Below are 23279 nucleotides of genomic sequence, written 5' to 3' on the forward strand. Positions count from 1 at the left end.
TGATTCATGGGTTCACATCAGAGATCATCGCATGGCTTGTTGATCTTATCATGATGTCTATGGTTGAATCTCACAAAACTCAAGGTCACATTTTCACCCCAGAACCAAAGAAAAAAAGGCGTCCACCAGCTGGTGCTGACTGCCCCAATGGGAACCACCCACTGGGACAAGAAAGTTGTTTCCCGGGACCAACAAAAGATGCTGATCCAGAATCATGTCTTGGCGAAACCTCTGTTTCCTTCTTCAAACACGGAGGGCATCACATCTCTGACATCCAAGACAAATGTATCTGGGTCTGCAATGTGCCTTCAGCTTTTAAAAGAGATGGTAATTTTCCAAGTCAACATGAAAGTGGGCGAGGACTATGATATCCTGCAGATATGTTATGCTCTGTTCATTCAAAATGGTGGACAACAGCTTTCCAAACCCTGGGAGAATGATCTCACGTGTTTTTACTTAATTATGAATGAACCTGGAGGCGTAATGAAAGCAAGATCCCTGTTTTATTTCTACCTTCTTCTAACTGTTAACTCATAAATGTGATGTGATAAGATTCATGAGATGTCCTATAGTTCACAGTTAATAACATTCCTCCGTTATTTTCGCATCCGATTATTGTTTGATTATTCCTGCTTCTAATGTAGTTGATTTTCACAAGACTATAAAGGTATTAAGTTTAGTTTGTGTTGTTTAGATTAGATTGATTACTAAAGGAGTTGGAGTCAAGTCAAGTCACCTTCGTTTTTTTTACAATACAGATTGTTTTAAAGCAGCTTTACAGAGATAACAGGAAAATAATGCAGCAAAGATTGTTTTGGCTGTACAGCAGATCTGGAAGAAAGTCATTGTCCAGTTTAAGTAAGTTTTTGATTGATTCATTTCCGTTGTAAAGATCATTAGTTATAAACTTAGGGGTCGCTTACATGACACCGTTTTAACTGGAAACAGAAAACTTTGGTAACACTTTAGAATACTGTATCTTACTTACTGCATAACTAATAAGGAATTATTGAGGAACTAATAGATAATTATTTATTAACACTTAAGTCACTACTGTTAACTACTAAGGAAGATGTGTTAACTAATTAGTATGTAATAGAATTGTATGATTGTGTTAAGTTTCAGTTAGTTAATCAATAACTAATGAATTATGTCATAACTCTTGAAGAACTATTATTAATTATCTATTAATTAATGTGCAAGAAAAATAACTAAGAAGTAACTACTAATGAACAGTCATACACAGTGGTTACTACAATAAGCCCTTTTATTTTAGCAGTGGAGTGGTGGATGAAGTACACAAATCAAGTACTTGATTAAAAGTACAGATAACCCAATAAAATATTACTCCAGTAAAATGATAAACGATTGGCCTATTCATTTTCAAAATTACCTTAGTGAATGTACAAAGGTAATTACTTGAAAAGTAAAAAGCACTGATCAATGTTTTTTATTTTATTTTCTAGCCAGTTTTAGTCATTCTTCAGCACTAATAAGAAAGATAAGTGCAGACATTTACTAGGCTATATATTGATCTGCAAATAAGCAAACTTTTTATTTAATTAGCAAAATGTATCATAATGTATGATAACTTATCTATTTTACAAAGGTTTAGATAATACCGTTAATAATGTGTTTTTTACAGTAAGTTTGATTTGAGTCAGAAGTATGTGGTAATTCTGTATTAATTACTAATGAGTTTCCTATATTCTCACTTTAGAATACTGTTTCAGGTTATAAGTAGCCTAATTCCTGGATAATTATTTGATAATTCTGTATTAATTACTAATGAGTTCCCTATATTCTCACTTTAGAATACTGTTCCAGGTTCCAAGTAATTCCTGAAGAATTATCTAATAATTATTTGTTAATTACCAATTAATTTCCTTATATGGTCACTTTAGAATACTGTTTCAGGTTATAAGTAGCCTAATTCCTGGATAATTATTTGATAATTATTTATTAATTACTAATGAGTTCCCTATATTCCCACTTTAGAATACTGTTCCAGGTTCCAAGTAATTCCTGAAGAATTATCTAATAATTATTTGTTAATTACCAATTAATTTCCTTATATGGTCACTTTAGAATACTGTTTCAGGTTATAAGTAGCCTAATTCCTGGATAATTATTTGATAATTATTTATTAATTACTAATGAGTTCCCTATATTCCCACTTTAGAATACTGTTCTAGGTTCCAAGTAATTCCTGAAGAATTATCTAATAATTATTTGTTAATTACCAATTAATTTCCTTATATGTTCACTTTAGAATACTGTTTCAGGTTACAAGTAGCCTAATTCCTGGATAATTATTTGATAATTATTTATTAATTACTAATGAGTTCCCTATATTCTCACTTTAGAAAACTGTTCCAGGTTCCAAGTAATTCCTGCAGAATTATTTGATAATTATTTATGAATTACTAATAAGTTCCCTATATTTTCAGTTTCCCTCAGTCATTGCCTCAAACATGAATTTACTCAATGGCATTCTATGCTGAGGAAAACAGACACACACAGTACTGTATATAAAATATAAAAACTAATCTGAGGTTAGTTTTGTATGACTGTTCATTAGTAGTTACTTCTTAGTTATTTTTCTTGAACCTTAATTAGTAGATAATTAGTAGTAGTTCTTCAAGAGTTATGACAGAATTCATTATTTATTGATTAACTAACTGTTACTTAACACAATCATAAAAATATATTACATACTGATTAGTTAACACATCTTCCTTAGTAGTTAACAGTAGTGAAGAAGTAGTTAATGAATAATTACCTATTAGTTCTTCAATAATTACTTATTAGTTATGCAGTAAGTAAGATACAGTATTCTAAAGTGTTACCAAAACTTTTAATGCGTTCTGGCCGTTCATTCACACGTCAACAGCGTTTGGTGGCCTGAGAACGCAAACTTTGAAATAGGTTTCAAAGTGCAAGTTTTTGAAACGGATTTTTAACTTCAAAAACGTGAATCTGTGAGAACGGTGACGGCATGCATATGCGTATAGGCATGAGCGTTTCTTTATACAGTGACATTGACAATTACTTGTCAGGCATGCATAATACAGCGTTTTTAGTCGTTTAGTCTGAGATTAAATGGTACTACATTTAAATGTAAAACAGATGAAAATTAAGCACAAGGTGTTTAGGACGGGCAAACTTTTTTTTTGCTAACCTAATTACAAGCAATATGTTCATGCATGCGGAAGCCGTCCTAATGTGTTAATGATGTTGGTTCATTAATTCATTCCTGTGCACAGACTGACTCAGCAAGACTTTGTTTTCTTGCCCGGTCACATGGATCTGCTTCCTGATGAAGCCATTTAGATGCATTGTAAAGTGCAAAAATAAATGGATTTTCCATCAGGTCAGACGGATGACTGTGAGATGCGCGGTGGGAGCAACACTGGACTGCAGGAGTGTCATTTTTCTGCATTTGTCCTGTCAAAGCTGAAGATAATGAGATTTGGAGGTTAGAGAGGTTCATAGTTTATTGGCCAAGTCTGAAAACAACTATGAACATGCTTTTCCTAACGTAGAGCCAGCTGTGGAGAATTACTCTAGTTTGAAATAAAATGAAAAACATAACATAACTTCATTGCTGCACGGCCAAGACAAATACACGTCACTATAAGCCAAAAGTGGCAAAAGAGCATCTGCTTATTAACACAGTGGTTTCACTAAGAAACTTTTAACATCAACAGGAACAAAATTATCTTTATTATCATACAGCTATTTTCTTAAAATATATTTATACTTTTGCTGGCTAAAATACATCCACGCTTGTGTTTATTTGTAGAGAACAAATAATTATGGAAGCCCTGAACCGCAAGGCAAAAAAAAAGGAAAAAAGAAACTTATCTCGTTATTTTGAGATATTAAGTCGTTATTTCGACATAATATCTCGTTATTTCGTAATGTACAGCAATGGCTAGGCTTTCTGTAATGCTACGGCCACCTTTCTAGACTTCAAGAGGCGCTATTAGCGGTTTGGAGAAAGAATAAGCACTTCTGTTTTTGTTTCCATGCTCCTAGACGTGTGAGAAAGTGAAGTCTGCATGCCTACAATTTCGACATAAGTCATTATTTCGACATAATATCTCATTATTTCGACATAAGTCGTTATTTCGACATATCTCGTTATTTCGACATAAATATCTTGTTATTTCGACATATCTCGTTATTTCGACACAAGTTGTTATTTCGACATAAGTCGTTATTTCGACATAAATATCGTTATTTCGACATAATATCTCGTTATTTCACATAAGTCATTATTTCGACATAATATCTTATTTCGACATAAATATCGTTATTTCGACATAATATCTCGTTATTTCACATAAGTCATTATTTCGACATATCTCGTTATTTCAACATAAATATCTTGTTATTTCGACATAAATATCTTGTTATTTCGACATAAATATCTTGTTATTTCGACATATCGCGTTATTTCGACATAAGTCATTATTTCGACATAATATCTCGTTATTTCAACATAAATATCTTGTTATTTCAACATAAATATCTTGTTATTTCAACATAAATATCTTGTTATTTCGACATAATATCTCATTATTTCACATAAGTCGTTATTTCGACATAAGTCGTTATTTCAACATAAATATCGTGTTATTTTGACATCTCATTATTTCACATAAGTCGTTATTTCACATAAGTCGTTATTTCAACATAATATCTCGTTATTTCGACATAAGTCGTTTTTCGACATAATATCTTATTTCGACATAATAAGCCGTTATTTCGACATAATATCTCGTTATTTCGACATAATAATAATAATTCTAATATGCATTAAGCCACATTTAGCGTTCTTATAATGGTTTTCTATCTATTTCTATTCTACATTTCCATCTTCATTTACTCGCTCCAATGAAGGTGACTAGAGACAACTTACTGCTCATGATGATCAATAGAGTCACAGGACTGTAAAATTGGTTTCCAATGTAGCCAATCCAGCATAGAGGTGAGAGGACACAACTGCATGTCTCAAAGATGAATTACTCCAACAACTCAGAAATCACTGTTCAGCTCTGAAGTCACATCTAAGTCAGTTATTGAGTTTTTTCTCATGTAATTAAATAGTTATAATTTCTAAATTAAATTATTCACTACTACAACAAAACTGTTGTAATAAAAGGTATTTGGATACTCTGCGTAACATGCAAATATTCTGTGTTTACTGATGCAGTGCAGATAATCAATGAACCAGAAGTATAATTTATCACCTATGATCCACATGTAGCATCACGAGGTCATATGATCACAATATAGGACACTGCATGTAATTTATCAGGAGATAATGTCTATGGTTTCATTTAGAAATCAGTGTAAACTGCACAGAAATAAGCAAGTTTTCTGTTTCTGAACAAATGTCTATATTTGACTGATTTAAAATGATCACTTGTGAGTTTGTGAGTCTTTTGAGCAATTCATTAAAAACAGCTGAGCATCATTTGTTCCTGAATCAGACTACACTGATCACGCGGCAAGTGGAGACAACGCTAGAAACATGAAATATGAACTCTTTTCGCCATGTTGCAGCTAAATAACGGTGAAGCTCTTTGACCTTTATGTGACGAAGGTGAAGTAAATTCCCGGACATATACTATCATACAATGACATGCTAGAGATAGTTTCCAAACCTTACCGAACAGCAGGATCATTTCACAAGGTGAACATGCGTCTGTAATATAATATTTCACAAGCAGCCACTCGCATGGACAGTTTCAGTTGCATCATTCAGCAGTTTCTGTGGGCAAACAAGAGACTAGATGCTTTCCTCAGGGTTGGACGTGATCTAAATCATCGGTACGAGGACTTCTGAGAGCAATGCATCACGAAGACATTAAGTTGTCCAGATGTAAGCTATGATTATCACATACAGAAAATCACACCCGCTAGAGATTGATGATACAAGAGAGACAGACAGTGTAAATAAAGTAAAAGTAATACCAGTGAAGATCGTGAAAGGTCTGGCTGCTTAAACTAATGCAGAAATAAAAGGAAATATGTTGTGAAAAGGAGAAAGGAGAAATGGGACATCAGGATAGTATCGCCTGAAGGAAGATGAAATGCAAGAGCGATTTGTCTGGATGAACAGCACACAGTTTGATCATCAGCTGTTGGTCAGCGCACAGATCTCCGCTGAAGGAGACGGATCTGTCCATCCCACAACACACTCAATACCACTGACCGTGACGGCCAACATGTCACTGTCAGGACGCTCTGGTGTTAAAGGTTATAATTCACCCTAATGGAAAATTCTGTCATTACACACTGACAACAGGTGATTTATTAAGACTATTCACACTGCCCCAACGAACAGTATTTATATCGTTTATACCTCTTGACACAACCAAGCGCTTTCCGGCGCTTGCGCAGACTAAGCCAGAACGCGCGCACACGTCACACACCAGGAAGCGCGCGCGCCCTCAGATGTGTACAAGAGGTAAAAAACGATATAAATACTGTTCGTTTTCTCACACAAACCGCTCGTTTCGTGTCTTAGGCCATCAGTGTGTACTTACGATGGGGAATTGTTTAATTTGGACTTCTCTGTGCATGCTCTTTCAGATAGTGACCATAGACCTGCATTATATGACTGACAGACAAGAACGGTTTGACCTAAAAATATCAAAATTGAAACTAGACACCTACATCTTGGATGCCCTTGAGGTAAGCTAAAACATACCAACATTTTATTTCAACGTGAACTATCCCTTTAATGCGAATCATGTGACAAGCCTTAAATCATGTTACTTTAGTGCATTCTTTACAGAGAGAGAGGGAGAGAGAGAGAGAGAGAGAGAGAGAGAGAGAGAGAGAGAGAGAGAGAGAGAGAGAGAGAGAGAGAGAGAGAGAGAGGAGAGAGAGAGAGAGAGAGAGAGAGAGAGAGGGGGGTTGATGATGAAGATACTTCTGTATCACGTTTCTATTTTCTGTTCTTCCAAGGTCAGTGTGACATTGAGTTCCTCTAATTCAGCTCTTGACTCTACATGGCCATTTTCTGACCGTTACTAAATTGAACGGCGACTTTGATCATGGCCATCTAATCTTTACCCCTCTCTCTCTCTCTCTCTCTCTCTCTCTCTCTCTCTCTCTCTTCATCCTGACTCACACACACTTCAGATTTACAGTAAGCTGGATCTGGGTAATGCAGAAGATACACAGAGCCGCTTACGAGACTACCTCACCTGGACAAAGAAGGCCATTACTCTGATGATAGCCTTGCAATCACTGAAACATGAACACAGGCCATGATTGCTTCGGGTTTCATACGCTGAGCGAACCGAGAGCCTTTCTTAAATCACACGCACAGTATAATGTCAGACTCATTCTAGTGGTGTCATGTGTGTTTAGTACAATGCAGAGCGCTGGGTTCAGATCCTGATCTAATGCACTGTTTCATGATGAACTGCAAATGCAAAAAATGCAAATGAACTCGACTTTCCCCGTTCACAGCAGAACTGAGGTACACTTTATTTCGATGGCCCGTTTTAGACATTAGTTAGAAGAATAAGTTGACATGTAGTTGCAAAATGTTATTTTAGTTAGTAGAATGTCTAAAGTGGACCTGCAGAATAAAGTGTTACAGAATTGACTTTTTGATACCATTTGTATCATTGGAAAAAACCCCACATAAAAATAACAATGATCATTATTTATAATAAACCTTTACTTTTTTAAATGTAATAATTATAATGTCTTCAGGTCCAATTCTATTATTTTCTAACTTGTTCTGACTTATGAACCAAAGCGAGATCAAACATTATTAATCATTTATCCCTGGAAAGAAAACTCTTCATGGTCGTTCAGCTTTTGCTGCTCTACTGTAAATGATAGAAAAGTCATTGATATTAAAGTCATATATTTCAATCTCTGCATTTAAAAAAAAAACTAGTTGGGAGTGTTTTTATCACAGCTTGTAAATGTAAAAGAATGTATATTGTGTGTGTTTCGTAATGTATGTTTGTATGTCTGACCTTCCCTGGTTAAATAAAGGTTAATAATAAATCATATTAATGCTTACTGTTGCTATTCCAGAACGTTTAAAGTCCTACATAGATTCAGTCTTCCACATATTTTAGCTTAATGTGACAGAAGAATGAATTTAAGTCATCAGTTTTGGACGCCGCAAGGTTAAACTGCATTTCTTCGGAAGAGCATTTTGCGCAAACCCTCTTTTGTCGATAAAAAATGTCAGGAATTACTAAAGACACGCAGTATAAAAGATAGCGCTGGAATATATAACACATTCATTTTTTTGTGTAAAATCTATAAAAATACTTATATTTATTGAAGTAAATGATAACTGAGTTTTCATTTCTGTGTGAAAATGTGAGTGAGAAACGAGTCAGAGCCGCTGACTGTGCCTCCAGCCACACGAGTGATGGAGCGCTGTAGGGATTGTGCCGGAGAGAGGGTATGGATCTTCCCGCTCAGTTGGCTTCATAATCACTTCACTGTAAAAAGTGCTTACACTGAGAAACGAGACATGAATTTCAACGAAGCCGTGTGCCGTCGGCTCCACATGGACACAATGCAGCTGACAAACTCCAAGACAAGAGCAGCGTTCAGCCGCGCCGGTGATGATGTTAATAAAAAAGCTGTCAACATCGTTCTAGGAAGAGGAAACATAATAACTAAACGGATGAAACATCACAAAGCTTCAGGAGTTTGTTCATTCAAATGAGATTCATTCAAATAAAGAGGTTAGGTCACTTGCACATTTCAGAGCCTTTGAGAGATATCAGGAAATTAGTCAGGCAAACTTTACCAGTAAATTACCGTTATGTTGCTTGTGTGAACAAGGTAAAAAGGGCCATTCACAACATGGATGATAACTATAATAATAACACTAAAGATATCTTTAAAAAAATTGTTCTGTATGTAAAAGAATAGCAGAGTCCACAGCACATCTATAACGATAATGACACAGCGGAACGATAACACTGGAATCTCTTTCACAACAATTCTTTCCAGCTGATGAATGATAAAAATATTGACATCTATTGACAAATAATTTCTTAAAATAGCTTGAATGTAACTCGACACCCTCGCCTCATTTAGTATACGCGGTTCTATGAATATGCGAATGAGCCCCGCCTCCACTCACTCACTCAGCTCAGAGGTCCACTCGTTGACGATCACACGTTGATCTGATTGGTTACAAGGTTTACCAGCCAGTTTGCAAAAACAATTTTTGACACCAAAATTGTAGATGCCTGTGAAAAATCTCAATTCTCAGGTACAGAAATTAAACATAAATGATCCTAAGTTACAAAAGTTATTGAGTCAAGAGCAGTGAGTGATTTTTCTTTGTCTTTTGTTGTTTGAGTAATATTAAGGACATAGCAGGAATATTAGGCTGCTGTCACTTTAAGAGCTAACGCACCTATCCAATATACTGTTACTCATGCGTTTTCTTTCTCAAACTGTTAAGAAATTACTGGCGATGTTTACAAGGATGCTCACCAACGTGAAAGAGCTCGATTCAGTATTTGCACGCTGTCTAAGATGCGCATTTCTGGACAGTCGCTTCAGATGTTCACAGACAGAAAACTTCACACACAGTGAGTAACGGATTGAGCTCCCTATCGTGTCTTCTTGCTTCTTAAGGACTCAACAGAAAAAAAAGAAAAGATTTCCACATCAAAGAAGGCGGAGCCTCAGAGCTCATTATACACACCTATGATGTGTTCTAGGACCAGTGGTAGTTCAAATGTGTTTAACAGCTGGAGCCAACTTTTTCAGTTCGAGTTGGCAAGCTGTTTCAAACTCCTGAAATTAACTTCGTTTGGGCCTGGTTTTGATCAAAATGATTTCACACATGTCCATTCTTTGATTTTGGTTGAAATATATAAGGGTCTATTTAGATGTGCTACATCTGGCACGTTAGCTTTGGTATGTGACCTTATTTCAGTCATTTAGAAGTCAAAAAATGTTGGTAAATTGAACATTATGTTTGTGCTGTTGTATAATTGGTCTCTTAAAGATGGAAAGTCATTGCTTTTGTTGTGGGAACACCACATACATTATGGTGTATTTACCAGAAAAAAAAATCTGGCATTCTTTTTAACCGAGTTTTATGTGTGAAAGCGTCTAGTGACTGAGTGTAATAAAGTACCATTTATACCGCAAAGGTAAAGGTAAGGTTCTGAAGTGGCCATTCACTGTAGGTGTCTTTACACAGACTAATTAAAGCTGGGTAGAGGTGGCATAAAGGCATTTACATAACATTTAAAACGATGCAAGGGGCTGAGGAGGTTCAGAATAGGCATAATTTAGTCTGACTTAAATGCAGCATTGCATCTTTACAATGAATTTTGAGCAGGCACAGAGCAGCCTTAACTCTGTAGTGTAAAGATGCTTATAGAGCACACTACTAATGTTAAAGCAACACCAAAGCACTTTTCCTCTTCCGTCCCCCTACAGGTTGGAAGCGGAATTGTCCATTACCGCTGTCGTAAATAATTTAGCGCTGTTTGTCCAGCACCGGCTTTGGAATGAACGATATCCACAGACAAGGTAGAGAATGTTGCATGATTTTATGAAAGTATGATGTATTGCGACATCAGAAACGAAGAAAAACTAAATATTTTTTTTGCTATTTTAACGCTTGCCGTAAAGCAAGTCAAATGTGTAGTTTCTTATGTCTCATTTGAACTACAGATTGAAGTACAGGTAAACTTCCATAGTGCGGTTATAGCGGATATAGGGTCGCGAAGCGAATGCAGTTGAACGAGTTGATGAACCACTGAAACCATTTTGGAAACATTATTTTAAGGTACAGAATAATCTTTGGTGTTGCTTTAATGTCAGTTAATGAACCATTCAGCGTGTTAAATAACAGTGACATCCAAAATGAGTAGGTTGGGAAACTGCTCTAACAAGAGAATTCTCGTCATACTAATTTGGAACTCTGGGGAACTCATTTGGAACTCTGGGGAACTAATTTTGGAACTTTGAGAAACAAATTTGGAACTTTAGGGAACTCATTTGGAACTCTGGAGAACTAATTTGGAACTCTGTGGAACTCATTTGGAACTCTGGGGAACTCATTTGGAACTCTGGGGAACTCATTTGGAACTCTGGGGAACTCATTTGGAACTCTGGGGAACTCAGGGGAACTAATTTGGAACTCTGGGGAACTAATTTGGAACTCTGTGGAACTCATTTGGAACTCTGGGGAACTCATTTGGAACTCTGGGGAACTCATTTGGAACTTTGGGGAACTCATTTGGAACTCTGGGGAACTAATTTGGAACTTTTTATTTTTTCATGTGAAGTGGTCTAGGCACTCACCCTTTTCCTCAGGTTGTAGGTTAACACCAGATTGCGTGAGAAGTGGCCGGCGAAGGCTGCATAGAATTCCAGAACCTTCTGTAAGGCATCCCGCTTGATGATGTGAAGATCGCAGTAGGTCAGTGCACGAACGTTGGCACAAGCCTGAGCTAAATTCACCTCTTTCCAGAACACATCCCCGAACACATCTCCCTTTCCTGAGAGAAAAAAAGAGATGGGGGACATTGAAAAATGAATTCCATTAGGCTTTCTAATACTTTCAGGGGAATGTCCCGGATTCGTGTATATAGGTGCACATTTTCATGGATCACAGGAAACTCAATATGCACTTCAGGATAAAACTGGTCAGGTTGAGAATGTCATTTCAGGGGAACGTTAAATTAATTCATGCATATAAATAAGATCCACAGTAAAGTAAAACAGTAAAGGTATGGTCACATTTACCATTGTGAATTTACACACATACCAGTGAATTTTAGCAGGCAAAAACCATGCAGATTTTGCAAAGGGTTGAAGCAATGTGAATTTGCAGTATTGAACGACAGAAAACTGCTTGGTTTGAAAATGATTTCTTAGTGAGTTGTGCTTCATACATCGCTACACTAATGATGATAGACAGCAGACTTTTTTTGCCCATGAAATTATGCCTGAAATACTGCTAACGTGACCACAGATTAACATCATGTTTACACTTGTGGCGACCACCAGTGCCACACCATGTCGGATATCATTTATTCCAAAAAGGAAATGCCTAATTTTGTTCCAAATGTGTAAGACTATTTTGAGAAATGTCTTAGTGTTTTTGGTGGAAGTCAATGGGCTACAATGCTTTCTTCAAACTATATTCTCCTGTATTTTTAGAACAACAATAGATTGCTCGATATCTGTAGCTCAAATGTAATTTGTGACAAGGCTTCCACTGTGCTTTCATACAAAATTTACAATCTTTAACTCTTTAAAATACATTCACACAGCGCTTCACACTAGAGCAGATCTCATCCCCACAGACGACTCTGCTTTGTTTCTAACCCTGCAATGACAGATTTACACCTCCAGTGAAACGACACACTCTGCTAGAGACCTGTCCCGCACGGGCTGCAGTGCAAATATTTATCTCAGCCTAAAACTGGACACCAGATCTTTCTCTGCTGTGCAGAGAGCTTCTCATGCTGCCTTAAGCTTATGAGAGGCATTTGGTTAGGCATGCATTGCTATTATTATTGTTTGTACCTTATTTAATCTTCCTAACCCATTCAAAAATTGACTAAATGCCTTTTGCATTCCTGGGTCAGTTTTGACCCGGTAGAATGTGAGCTTGTAAAAACAGTCATAACTTAATTTTTTTTTAGCTAAAACCATGTTGTATCTGATCAATAACGTCTCATCAATTAATTCATGTGCTGAAATTTAAGTCACACTTCAAAAAACAGTTCTTTAACTACTATGTACTCACGTAAAAATAATTGTTAGTACAATGTATAATTGTGTTGTTTTATTGCAAAACACTTGTGCAAAACTCATCACATGTTGATCTTTGCCCATTACCCTGATTTCGTTCTGCATGTTAACACCTTTAATGCATTCTGACAGCTAACTTAATGTGCAAGCCTTGTGCACATGTAATGGAAAAACATGTCATTTAAAATCTCATGAAAAACACAGTTTTCTTGCATTGTCTAGTTTTTAGAATGGGCCTTTTCATCGAATTGTTGTGCATTGTTGAATCAATGTGGTTCAAACGACAGAGGTGCGACTATTTTACTACAGTTCTGACTAGTTGGTTACAGTGCATTGTACTATGGTAGTTAATCAGCGAGTTACATTGTTGTACGATTAACGCACACCAGATTGGGTCTTGTTGCATGCATGTAAACAGCAAAACATTTGTTGGATAAGATTTTGTGTTGGCAGCAATTTGGACCACTGTTAAATGTGGTTCTATTTCCAATATATATATATATCTGACATCGAGACCCCATTTACAAATATTAAGATCGGTAAAGTGTTAAGCTTAAACAGGGTCCAAAATATTTTTGTGATACAATCTACAACTAAACATTATTATCTGAAAGTGGTGACACTGGTTACACTGACAAAAATTGGTAACCTAAAAATCTAAATTTAGCCAATAATATCCCTTAACATAACTGAATAGACCTAAATACATTCATTTATACCAAATATATAAATACATTTTATTGGTTTAATCAGGTAGAAATAGCTCTTTAAGCTTACAATTGTAAGTCACCACTTTTTACAGGGTAGAAATGTTGAAATTACTTGCATTTGACCTTTCACATGTCACAATCTGGGGTGCGTTTCCCAAAAGCATCGTTAACCAACTATGGTCGCAAGTTCTGTTGTTATCAGTATAGTTCAACGAGTCGCTGTTTCACGAAAACATAGTTCAAATTAACATTCGCGAACAGCATCGCAAAGTTGTGTGTTTGGAGCGACAGCTCTCGACCTGTGGTTAGAAGCAGAGTTTTTAGTTTGCATGACGTGGACTCAATAAATCCTCATCTTGAGCAAAATAAGCAAGCCGACATTCAGTACAATTTATATATTTTATTTCGAATTAATACAAATATCATTTACGTTTTTTAGTTTGTCAAGATATTTAATGCACCGTTATTGAAGAGTGTGAATGTGTGAACGTGCTCTAGTACATAAGAACGAGCCTATGATTGAATCTGGAAATAAAGCAAAATGAGAATTAGTCGTCAGATGCCATTTCCGTAATTTATAGCAAACAATCTCGCATTAATTCGATCTCAAACAGATTCATTAAAAGTAGTTATTCCTCCAACACCTGTGTGTCACCATTAACCAGCGTGGTTGAATGACCACTTTGCGACTGTTTCGGGAAACAGTCGTGACGAGCTAGTTGATTTCTTCAACGATGCATTGTACTAGTAGTGAAGCAGTGAGTTACAGTGTTGGATGGGAAACGCACCCCAGTTTGATATAGTTAGGAACCGTATGAAACAGAGGAATGAAACAGTGCTAAACCACACAACACTGACCAAAATTGGCAAGAAACAAGTGGAAAACACAGAATGAATCTGCTTAATTTGGGTGAGAAATCTTATACTCACCCAAAATAGCAACGACTTCATCGTCCTGGATGACCTCCAAAGACCCTGACACCACAAAGCAGAGGCTGTCGACGCTCTCGCCGGCGTGGTAGATGAGGTCGCCCGGGGCGCAGTGGATGGTCTGAAACTCCATGGCAAGGGCTCGCAAACAGCCGTCGCTGGCCAGACGGAAAGCCGGATGTTCTTTGAACACCTTCCGGTTGAGATGAACGCAGATGTCTGCTCGCATGTCTTTGGGGCAAATCTGCAACACCTGCCGAGAAAAACCACGAACACAATCAAATACACATCCTTTGCTTAGAGTTATGCTAAAACAAAAACTGGAGGTTGTCCAAGCCTTTCACTAATAATTCATGAGATTTTGAGAAGCTGTTCAAAGCCTTACGTAACACCTAAGCTAGACTGTGATCTATTAGAGGGACATTATTCACACATGCTACGGATGTTATGGCAAAGACAGAAGAAATGACTTTAAAAATGAATGAAGAAAATAAGCTCCCTGGATATAGATCGAGATCTTCTGTCTGCGAGACTCTGCGCCAAGTACCTTATCAGTGTCAATTCCTCTGGACATGGACCATGTGGAGACGATATAGTCCATGACCCGCTCACTGAGGCCCTTGGGAACCTGGTAGAGCTTCAGGAAGTCTCTCACGCTGTTCAACATCTCGTGGTAGCGGTTGGTGTTGGCATACATTTGCTGGAAGATGGTGGTTACATTACCAAAGATGGTGGCATAGAGGAGAGCTGAAAGAAAGAGACACTGGGTTAACCTGGCTCTGAAGTAACAAAGAGAGAGCTACAAATAAAGTGGTTTGGTAGGAGCTCTTTAGTTTGAGTAGTTTGTCAGATTCAAACTATTCAATTGGAGTTTACGTCTGTGTCTCAAAATCTATTGAGTACATTTGGTTATCTGTTTTTTTACATTACCACACAAAATCCCACTTTATATTAGGCGTCATATGTGATAACATTTAAAATTAGTAATTTGATATAATGCATTTATGGTGTATAAACATATAATAATAAACATCCCTCTCAGTAAGTGGTGACACAAAAGTATTCTACAGCAATGTCTCTGTTTTGCCTTAGTTCTGGTCACTCATTAGTTGCCTGATTAGTGTCACCTGTTCCCTGTTCTGTTAATTGTGTATTCACAATTCAAGCCTTCAGTTTTCCTCTGTTGTGTTAATCGTTATGTTGTATTGCTTCATCTCTGCACATTTCCCTAAATTGCAAGATAACCCTGAATAGCACCATGTTATGAAATATGTACATTTTTAGAGGTCAGAATAAAAAGACAGTTGTAAGTTGTACATTCATTAAAGGACAAGAAGCTACACAAAGTTCATGGCGTAAATTTGTAAGGAGCACATGAATGCTTCTCGATGAGAGTCAAGTCAAGTCAAGTCATCTTCATTAATATAGCGCTTTTAACAATATGAGGCCCTATTTTAACGATCTGAAACGCAAGTATCAAGCACAAACCGCAAGTAACTTTGTGGGCGGGTCTCGGGCGCTGCTGCTATTATACCGGTGGGATAAATGACTCTTGCGCCCGACGCAAATCTAAAATGTGTTGGTCTGAAGTAGCTTCATTACTCATAGGTGTGGTTTGGGCGTAACGTGAAATAAACCAATCAGAGCGTCATCTCACATTCCCTTTAAGAGCAGGCGCGCTTGTTCTATAGCGGATTGCTATTATAACGGCGGATTTGCCAGGCGCACGCCAGGAGCGGTTCACAGCCGAGGAGACCGACGTTCTCGTCAGGGCCGTAAAACACAGAGAAGTGACATTGGGGATGGAGAAACACACCCAAATTAGCTTCGGTTAAACAGGCGTATAATCATTTGGGTACATGTGTAAGCTAGATTTATGCCTATTTTTTCACATCTTCATGGACACCACAATGATTTCCCTCGTGTGGAATATTTAGGGCCCGAGCACCGATGGTGTGAGGACCCTCTTGGAATTGCTCCGTTTTTTTCCTTCCTAATTATGTATGGTTTGCAAAAATGAAAACTGCTGCATCTGTGTAGATGAGAGAAGCAAAGTGTATGCGCATTGTGCACACGCTACATTATGGCCAAGCATGCGCCTTTAAAATAGCATCTGAATAACGCACTGACTTTAGACTAGGTTTGTCCTGGTCTGTGGCGGAATTGTTTTCTGAAACTGCAAAATAGCACCAGGGAACGTTTGCGCCGGAACACGCCTCCTCTTTTCGCTGAACCGCCCCCGGGAGCGCACGTTTATTTCCTAGTTTATCGACGTGCGTCTGTGGAGGGAAAAGTCCGCTGTGCGTCGGGTGCAGAATAGGAATGATACATGCGTCGGTGTACAAAGTCAATTGCGCTGGGTGCAAGATAGGGCCCATGGACTGTTTCAAAGCAGCTTTACATTGATAATAGGAAATTAAAGTAACAGAGTTTTGGCTTTACAGCAGCTCTAGAATAAAGTTATTGTCCAGTTAAAGTTAGCTTTGATCGATTCACATCCGTTGCAAAGATCATTAGTTTTAGAGAGGTTGTCCTTCTGTGTCCAAAATTTATCAAAAACATCTTATCAACTCCGTTTGTTTGTCTGAGATAGCAACAGTAACTAAGGGGGGTGGGGCTTACGATAGGTCAATTATGATGTGCAAACTGAAGTGTGTTCTCTTGTGGAGTGTGTGATATCCATGAATGCCCATTCATTAAGAACATCTCAAATCTGCCACTCAGGTTGTAATATCGTCTATGTAGGCAGTTGACATCAAGCACGTCCTGGTCAAGGACACACAGCAAGGTTGTAACCTCAGAAACCAGACACTTGCTTGCTCTGCAACCCACTGAACCTCTGACAGTAAGGATCTCCACTGCTACAGCTGCTGATGTCTTCTTCAGGTCCATTAGTATGTCATTTAGGCAACAGTATTGATCACAGTCCTGATTGAAGTGGCTCTAAACCAAGTGAAATGATCAGCCTCAGCATGTCCAGCTGTATGCGTGTACAATCTCCCCGATGGAGCAATGCACATGTGCTGGAAAAGATTTACACAAAAGCCTTAATTTTAGAGGGAATCATCTACGTAGAACCACTGGCTCGCGACAGACGGTGTTATTCAGTACAACAACAACAGAAAAAATGGTTAGCCTTCGCCTGCTTCTCACAACTGGTCTTAATGGCCATGACATGTCGTTCTTGAATATCGTCACTGCAGACAAACACAGTTTTTGAGTCCTCTCGTCTCGCTCCATCAGCATTACGGCTACTTTACAGCCCTGCTTTATTGGATCAGTTACATTTCAGGCAATTGGCGATTCCCGGTCAGCGCTTTCCACCCGCCCGTCACCCTCTGTCGCCCTCCGAGGCTCCCGCTCCCCAGAGGGCACATTAATCAATCCCAGATTTGCATGTGCAGAACGATAACCATGATACGGATCTGGTGAAGGGGAAATATCCCGGTGGGATTTCAGGCAGTGGATAGCTGATTTATTATCCGTGATGGGTGTCTATACTGTTCAGTTTATACTTATCGAGTTATATTTGCATTGCTATCAGCGGGAAAGACTGCTTTACTGTCGCATGTAAAGAGAGCGGCATGGACGAACATAAAGTAAAAATACTGAGTCAAAATGAGATTGTTATGAAGTTGTTATTAAGGGGACACAACATTTTAGTTGTTTACAGTTGCTATGCAATGTCAAATCTTGCTACTATAACCTTACATATTGCTTGGATTCATATCCTATTACAATAACAAAATAATATCTTATATATTGTAAGATATATAATTTAAAAGTGTAAATTCTGAGTAATGAACCTCTCCTCCAGATTCACAGATGCTTCGTAAACTTCATATTTGCAACATGTATCATGTTATCATGTGTATGTTAATGAATTCCTATGATTGTCACACATGGCGGGCAGAAAGTGTGTTTCGGTGTGGACACTGATCTCTGATCTGTCACCGGGACAAAGGGACGTGTTCGTCACACAGTCTAAAAGAGGACACACACTAATACAGCCGTGATGACAGCACACAGAGACGGAGATCAACTTCACGCTTACCAAAAGCCTGAGTGAATGTTGTAGAGATCAGTGGGGGACAGTATTTCTACCTCGTTATACTTAAGTACATTTTATTTTTGGAAACTTTTACCTCAAGTCAAGTCACCTTTATTTATATAGCGCTTTTTACAGTGTTTCAAAGCAGCTTTACAGAGATAACAGGAAAATAATACAACAAAGTTTGTTTCTAGAAGAAAATAGCATCACAGTCCAGCTTAAGTAAGATCAGTGATGGTTCATTTCTGTTGTAAAAAAGTTATTAATTTAGTTCATTTATATATATATATATATATATATATATATAGCCGCTCTGGAGAAAACAGTGATGTCATCGTCCAGCTCAATTCAGTTCTCATATAATGGTGTCAATAATCAATAAGATCAATAATATTGTTGAATATTAAGTGTCCCCAACTAAGCAAGACAAAAGCCAAAGGCGACTGTGGCAGGAACCCCGAACTCCATCAGTGCTGACTGACTAGCATGACTAGAGCTGGCTAGAAAAATAAAATAAACATGGTCCATCGATCAGAACTGTTTTACTTTTAATAGGCATACTTAAAAATCAAGTACTTTTGTACTTTTACTCAAGTAACATTGAAAATGAGTACTTATACTTTCACTGGAGTAATATTTTATGAGGGTTTCTGTACTTTTACTCAAAGGTACTTGATGTGAAATACACAGGTCCTCAAACAGCGTGTCAGAAGTGTTCATCCCCCAGAACATCAATGGCAGCGATACATCAGGAGTTCAAGTGTAGTCTTACTTTCAATGTATCACGCAATAAGACCAAAGGTACTAAATAAAATCCTCATTAGCCGCTTTCCGACCAAGTAATTACAGGAACTTAGTTATAGGAACTGTCCACTTCTAAACAGTTGTAAGAACTACTCTCCCCCATACTCGGTTTTGCTGTTTGCGTTCGCACTGGCCAAGTGGCCATAGGAACTGGTAGGAGGGGTAAGGGAGTGACGCAAGCACGGTGACTTTTATTTTGACGGCGCGACAGACTTTTATTTTGGCGGCGCTGAGAACGCCAGAGCAAACAATGCTCGCATTCTCTGTGTTTATTAGTTAGCGATCTGTCTAACAGTACTGTTTAATATGTTATTAGATAGAACTGGTATAGAAAGTAGACAGTATATGAAAAAAAGGTTATTAGCCTATGCCGTGTGGTTGATGTCCAGTGTTGCTAGCTGGGCAGATAAACATAATCATGTTTGACTTGGTCCCCTCAAAGTTGCGTTGGATTTTCTCTTCAGCATAAGGTTTAGAGACCCATCTATCACTGTTTTCCATGTTTGTATAGTTCGTTTCTGGAGTAAATATATAGGCTATAATCTGTGTGTTTACATTATAGCTCTTTTAAAAATGGCGGGTGCTGGTGTTCCGCGTGCGTTCGGCCAATCAGCGTACACTAACGTCACGGGTAGTTCCTATAGCACTGGTTTAGACCCTACTCTGAAGTAGGACCTAAATTAGTTCCTCCAAATGGAGTTCCTAGAACTAAAATCGTTCCTAGTTCCTGCGGTGCGAACACGCCGACATCCGGGTACTTTAGCCAATAGTTCTAGGAACTGTGAAAAGGTTCCTCCGGTCGGAACGCGGCTATTGTGTAAAACAGGCCTTTTTGAGCAGAAACAGAACATGCTAGATTGAAAAGAAAGAAAAAACCCTGAAGGTTTTTGGAAGACATTTAAGACAACTCAGAAATAGTACGATGGGAAAACCCAATATTTGTGCGCAGGAATAGAGCGTATCACATAGGCTGCTGTATTTCTCTTCACCGTGTGGAAGTGAGAATGGTGCGGTAAAGCTACAGCTGTCCAGAGGATAAAGCGAGAGTTACATCTGTCTGACTGTAAAAATGAACTGAGAGTTTTGTGGTTGAACAGAGATAGATTCAAAGGTCTGCTTCCTCCTTATGATTTAACTAGTCAGTGTTATATAATAATAATGCAGTTATTGCAAAAACAGAATACTCAATGATGATAATATGCTATTATATAGCCTCTGATTGTTCATTTCAACAACACATGGTCAATAACCTTGCCATCGCTTATTGTGCCAGTGTAAGTAAAGGTTTGCCAATATTAAAATACTCTGATAAAGTACAGAGAAATGTTAACAAAGTAAACTATGAAGAAAAATCGATAACACTTTCTTTTTTTCCCCATGCTTATAATGAATTATATCTCTATTTATACTTATTTATAAGAAAAGTATTACTTTTCTATAAATATATTTATAAAGACTCATTAAGACCTATAATGCAGAAGATGAACCATGAAGATGTGCTCATTATACATTTTAAGCTGGTTATTTCTAATGAACAATAATTCCTGTAATAAAATAATGGGAAAAAAGCAGAAATCATTCATACAAATTTTTTTTTTATGTTACATACTAGCAAAACACTGCAACAATATTTTATATATCAAGTATAATTCCAAACTGTAATATGTAATACCATATGTCTGAGGAAATATAGATTTGAACAAATCAAAATGACCACTCATGACCTCTAATGCAAACATTAGCCATTAAATACATAATTGATAACTAATTGGTACAGCAAACAAGTGTCTCTGGGTCTATTTTATATTTAACCATTTATACATCAGTGCAACCAGTGAGCATGCACATTGAAAAAGCAAATGCATGACTTGTAAGTTATTTTAAAAATAATATAAATGTAACTATAACTGTTCTTATAATGCAGTATAAGTCTTAAAAATGCATTTATAGAATAGTAATACTTACGTATAAATAAGTAATGGGGTCTATGATGCACTAGAAGCATGGTCTTCTTAGAAAGTGTGAAAAAGCTGTTAAAAGCTACTTCGTTCCTGCCCACTACTGCATGTGTTACTACAGTAAATCCACAGTAAATGTTGGTGTTTTGTGTATTGAAAAGCCTCTAACTGGATTGTTCATGCCATGTTTCTCCTGTTCTGCACATCAGTGCTGTTGAGAACTGGGTTTAGACTAGTTTAGCGTGGGTTTCGTAGCAGAGATTTCTCGCTGGATTGAACAGCTGTGGTCTGTACGCCGTGGTTCAAACCAATGGAGCGAATCATTCCGCTTTTGAAGCGTTTGCCGTTTTTTATGTTTCCACGGTTTGTGCTGAAGACTCATACCAAGTTTAGCAATGATACGCCAATGCGTTCGTTAAAAGACAGCATTTTATGACTGAATTCAAAATGGCTGACTTGGAAAATTGCTGAACTTAACCTAAAGATATGGGTCTTATGATGTTTGGTCAAACTGTTCAGAAGATGGTTTGGAAATGGATGGATGGATGGATGGATATTTTCTCAAAACTGAAACTCTATGGATCATGTCACGATCGCCTCGGTTTCTGCTCTAACATTAAAGTCCCAATTCACAACGAACTTTAAGAGCCAGTCACATCATGAAGACAGCCTTGCCATCACAGCTCAGTAATGCGTTAACAGCCTCCGCAGAGACGAGACGAGACTCTCATGCACAACAAGCTGGTGACAAGCTGTACGAGACTCAGTAGTTCATGATGGAACCAGTCTGTGTTTGTCCGAAATCAAATACTTCCCTACTATACAGTAGGGATCCCACAAACTATCCCATGAGGCCACGGGAGAGGATTTATGAACGGCAGTGAAGCGACGCAACTGATGCTGGTAGATCACATGATAATGACAACATGGCAGATGTAGTATTTTCATTCATACATTCATACTATAAAGTATGCAGAGTATCTACTCAGACTGTACACGATTTCAGATCAGTGTGTGTTTTTGTCCTAACCAGCTGCAGCTACAACAAGCGACGTGACATTTTGTTACTCGTTTGGTTTCTATTTTTGTAATGTAGAACTGGCTAGCTCCACACAAGTGAAATATCACGTGTCTTGCTCCACACAGCTGTATAATATTAAACATTGAACATGTTCTGATATGGTTAATATGGTTATGATTGTTGGGCACCACACATAAACTGTAGGGATGCACGATATATCAGCCACCATATCGGTATCGGCCGATAAATGTTCATTTTTAATGTTATCGGTCCGATAAGAAGATTTGGCCAATATATTAAGCCGATAAATAATGTATTATTTCCTTCAGCTGAGACACTTCAGATTTGCACTGTTCAACATGATGGTTTTGAATTGCTTGAAATATGACTGAAATCACTTCAAAAAAGGAAAATTTGTGCAGCTCAAGTCTGTCATAAAGGCTACATAATATTATAATGAGAACACTGTAATTGTGTGTATAGGACATGGATTTTAATGGTGAGAACTTTAGTTTTTTTAATCAGGCTCTCAAAAATTATAGAAAAATCTGGATTTATATTTATTGGCCAATATATCGATTATCGGCTTTCAAATATAAAGAATCATCAATCAGTTCTCGGTATCGGCAACCCTAATAAACTGCATCATTCACATGCTCTCAAGCATTTTGATTGCGTATTTGAACAAATGAAACACTGTTCATGGGATCCCACCCACTCTCAGAGGAGCTGTGCTAATGAAATAATCATCACTTTAATGGTCTCTGTGTTCTCACTGAAGTGTAACACGCTTCTAATGAGTCTCCAGGGGGAGAAGAGACAAGAAAATGAGTAACAAACAGAGTAGAGAAGAGTGTCTGACAGGCCCTATGAGAGCTCTCTCTCTCTCTCTCTCTCTCTCTCTCTCTCTCTCTCTCTCCCCTTCACTTTAATATTGAAAATTATGTTGGCATTACTGGAATTGCACTAGCATGGTTTAAATCATACTTATCTGACCGTTATCAGTTTGT

General features: G+C 37.6%; 1 protein-coding gene across 4 annotated transcripts in view; it reads right to left on the bottom strand.

The window, feature by feature from the left end:
- The window catches only part of kcnh1b (potassium voltage-gated channel, subfamily H (eag-related), member 1b), a 74261-nt gene that overhangs the window by 20070 nt on the left and 30912 nt on the right, over positions 1 to 23279 (bottom strand). For all 4 annotated transcript variants that reach the window (XM_084416561.1, XM_084416563.1, XM_084416562.1 and 1 more), the window contains exons 8-10: positions 14983 to 15182; positions 14436 to 14688; positions 11338 to 11534 (exon numbers count right to left, since the gene is read on the bottom strand). In XM_084416561.1, the coding sequence (XP_084272687.1) occupies positions 11338 to 11534; positions 14436 to 14688; positions 14983 to 15182 (650 nt within the window). The remainder of the gene's footprint in view (positions 1 to 11337; positions 11535 to 14435; positions 14689 to 14982; positions 15183 to 23279) is intronic.

This window comes from Rutilus rutilus, assembly GCF_951802725.1.
Source record: "Rutilus rutilus genome assembly, chromosome: 8".
NCBI classification, from domain to species: domain Eukaryota; kingdom Metazoa; phylum Chordata; class Actinopteri; order Cypriniformes; family Leuciscidae; genus Rutilus; species Rutilus rutilus.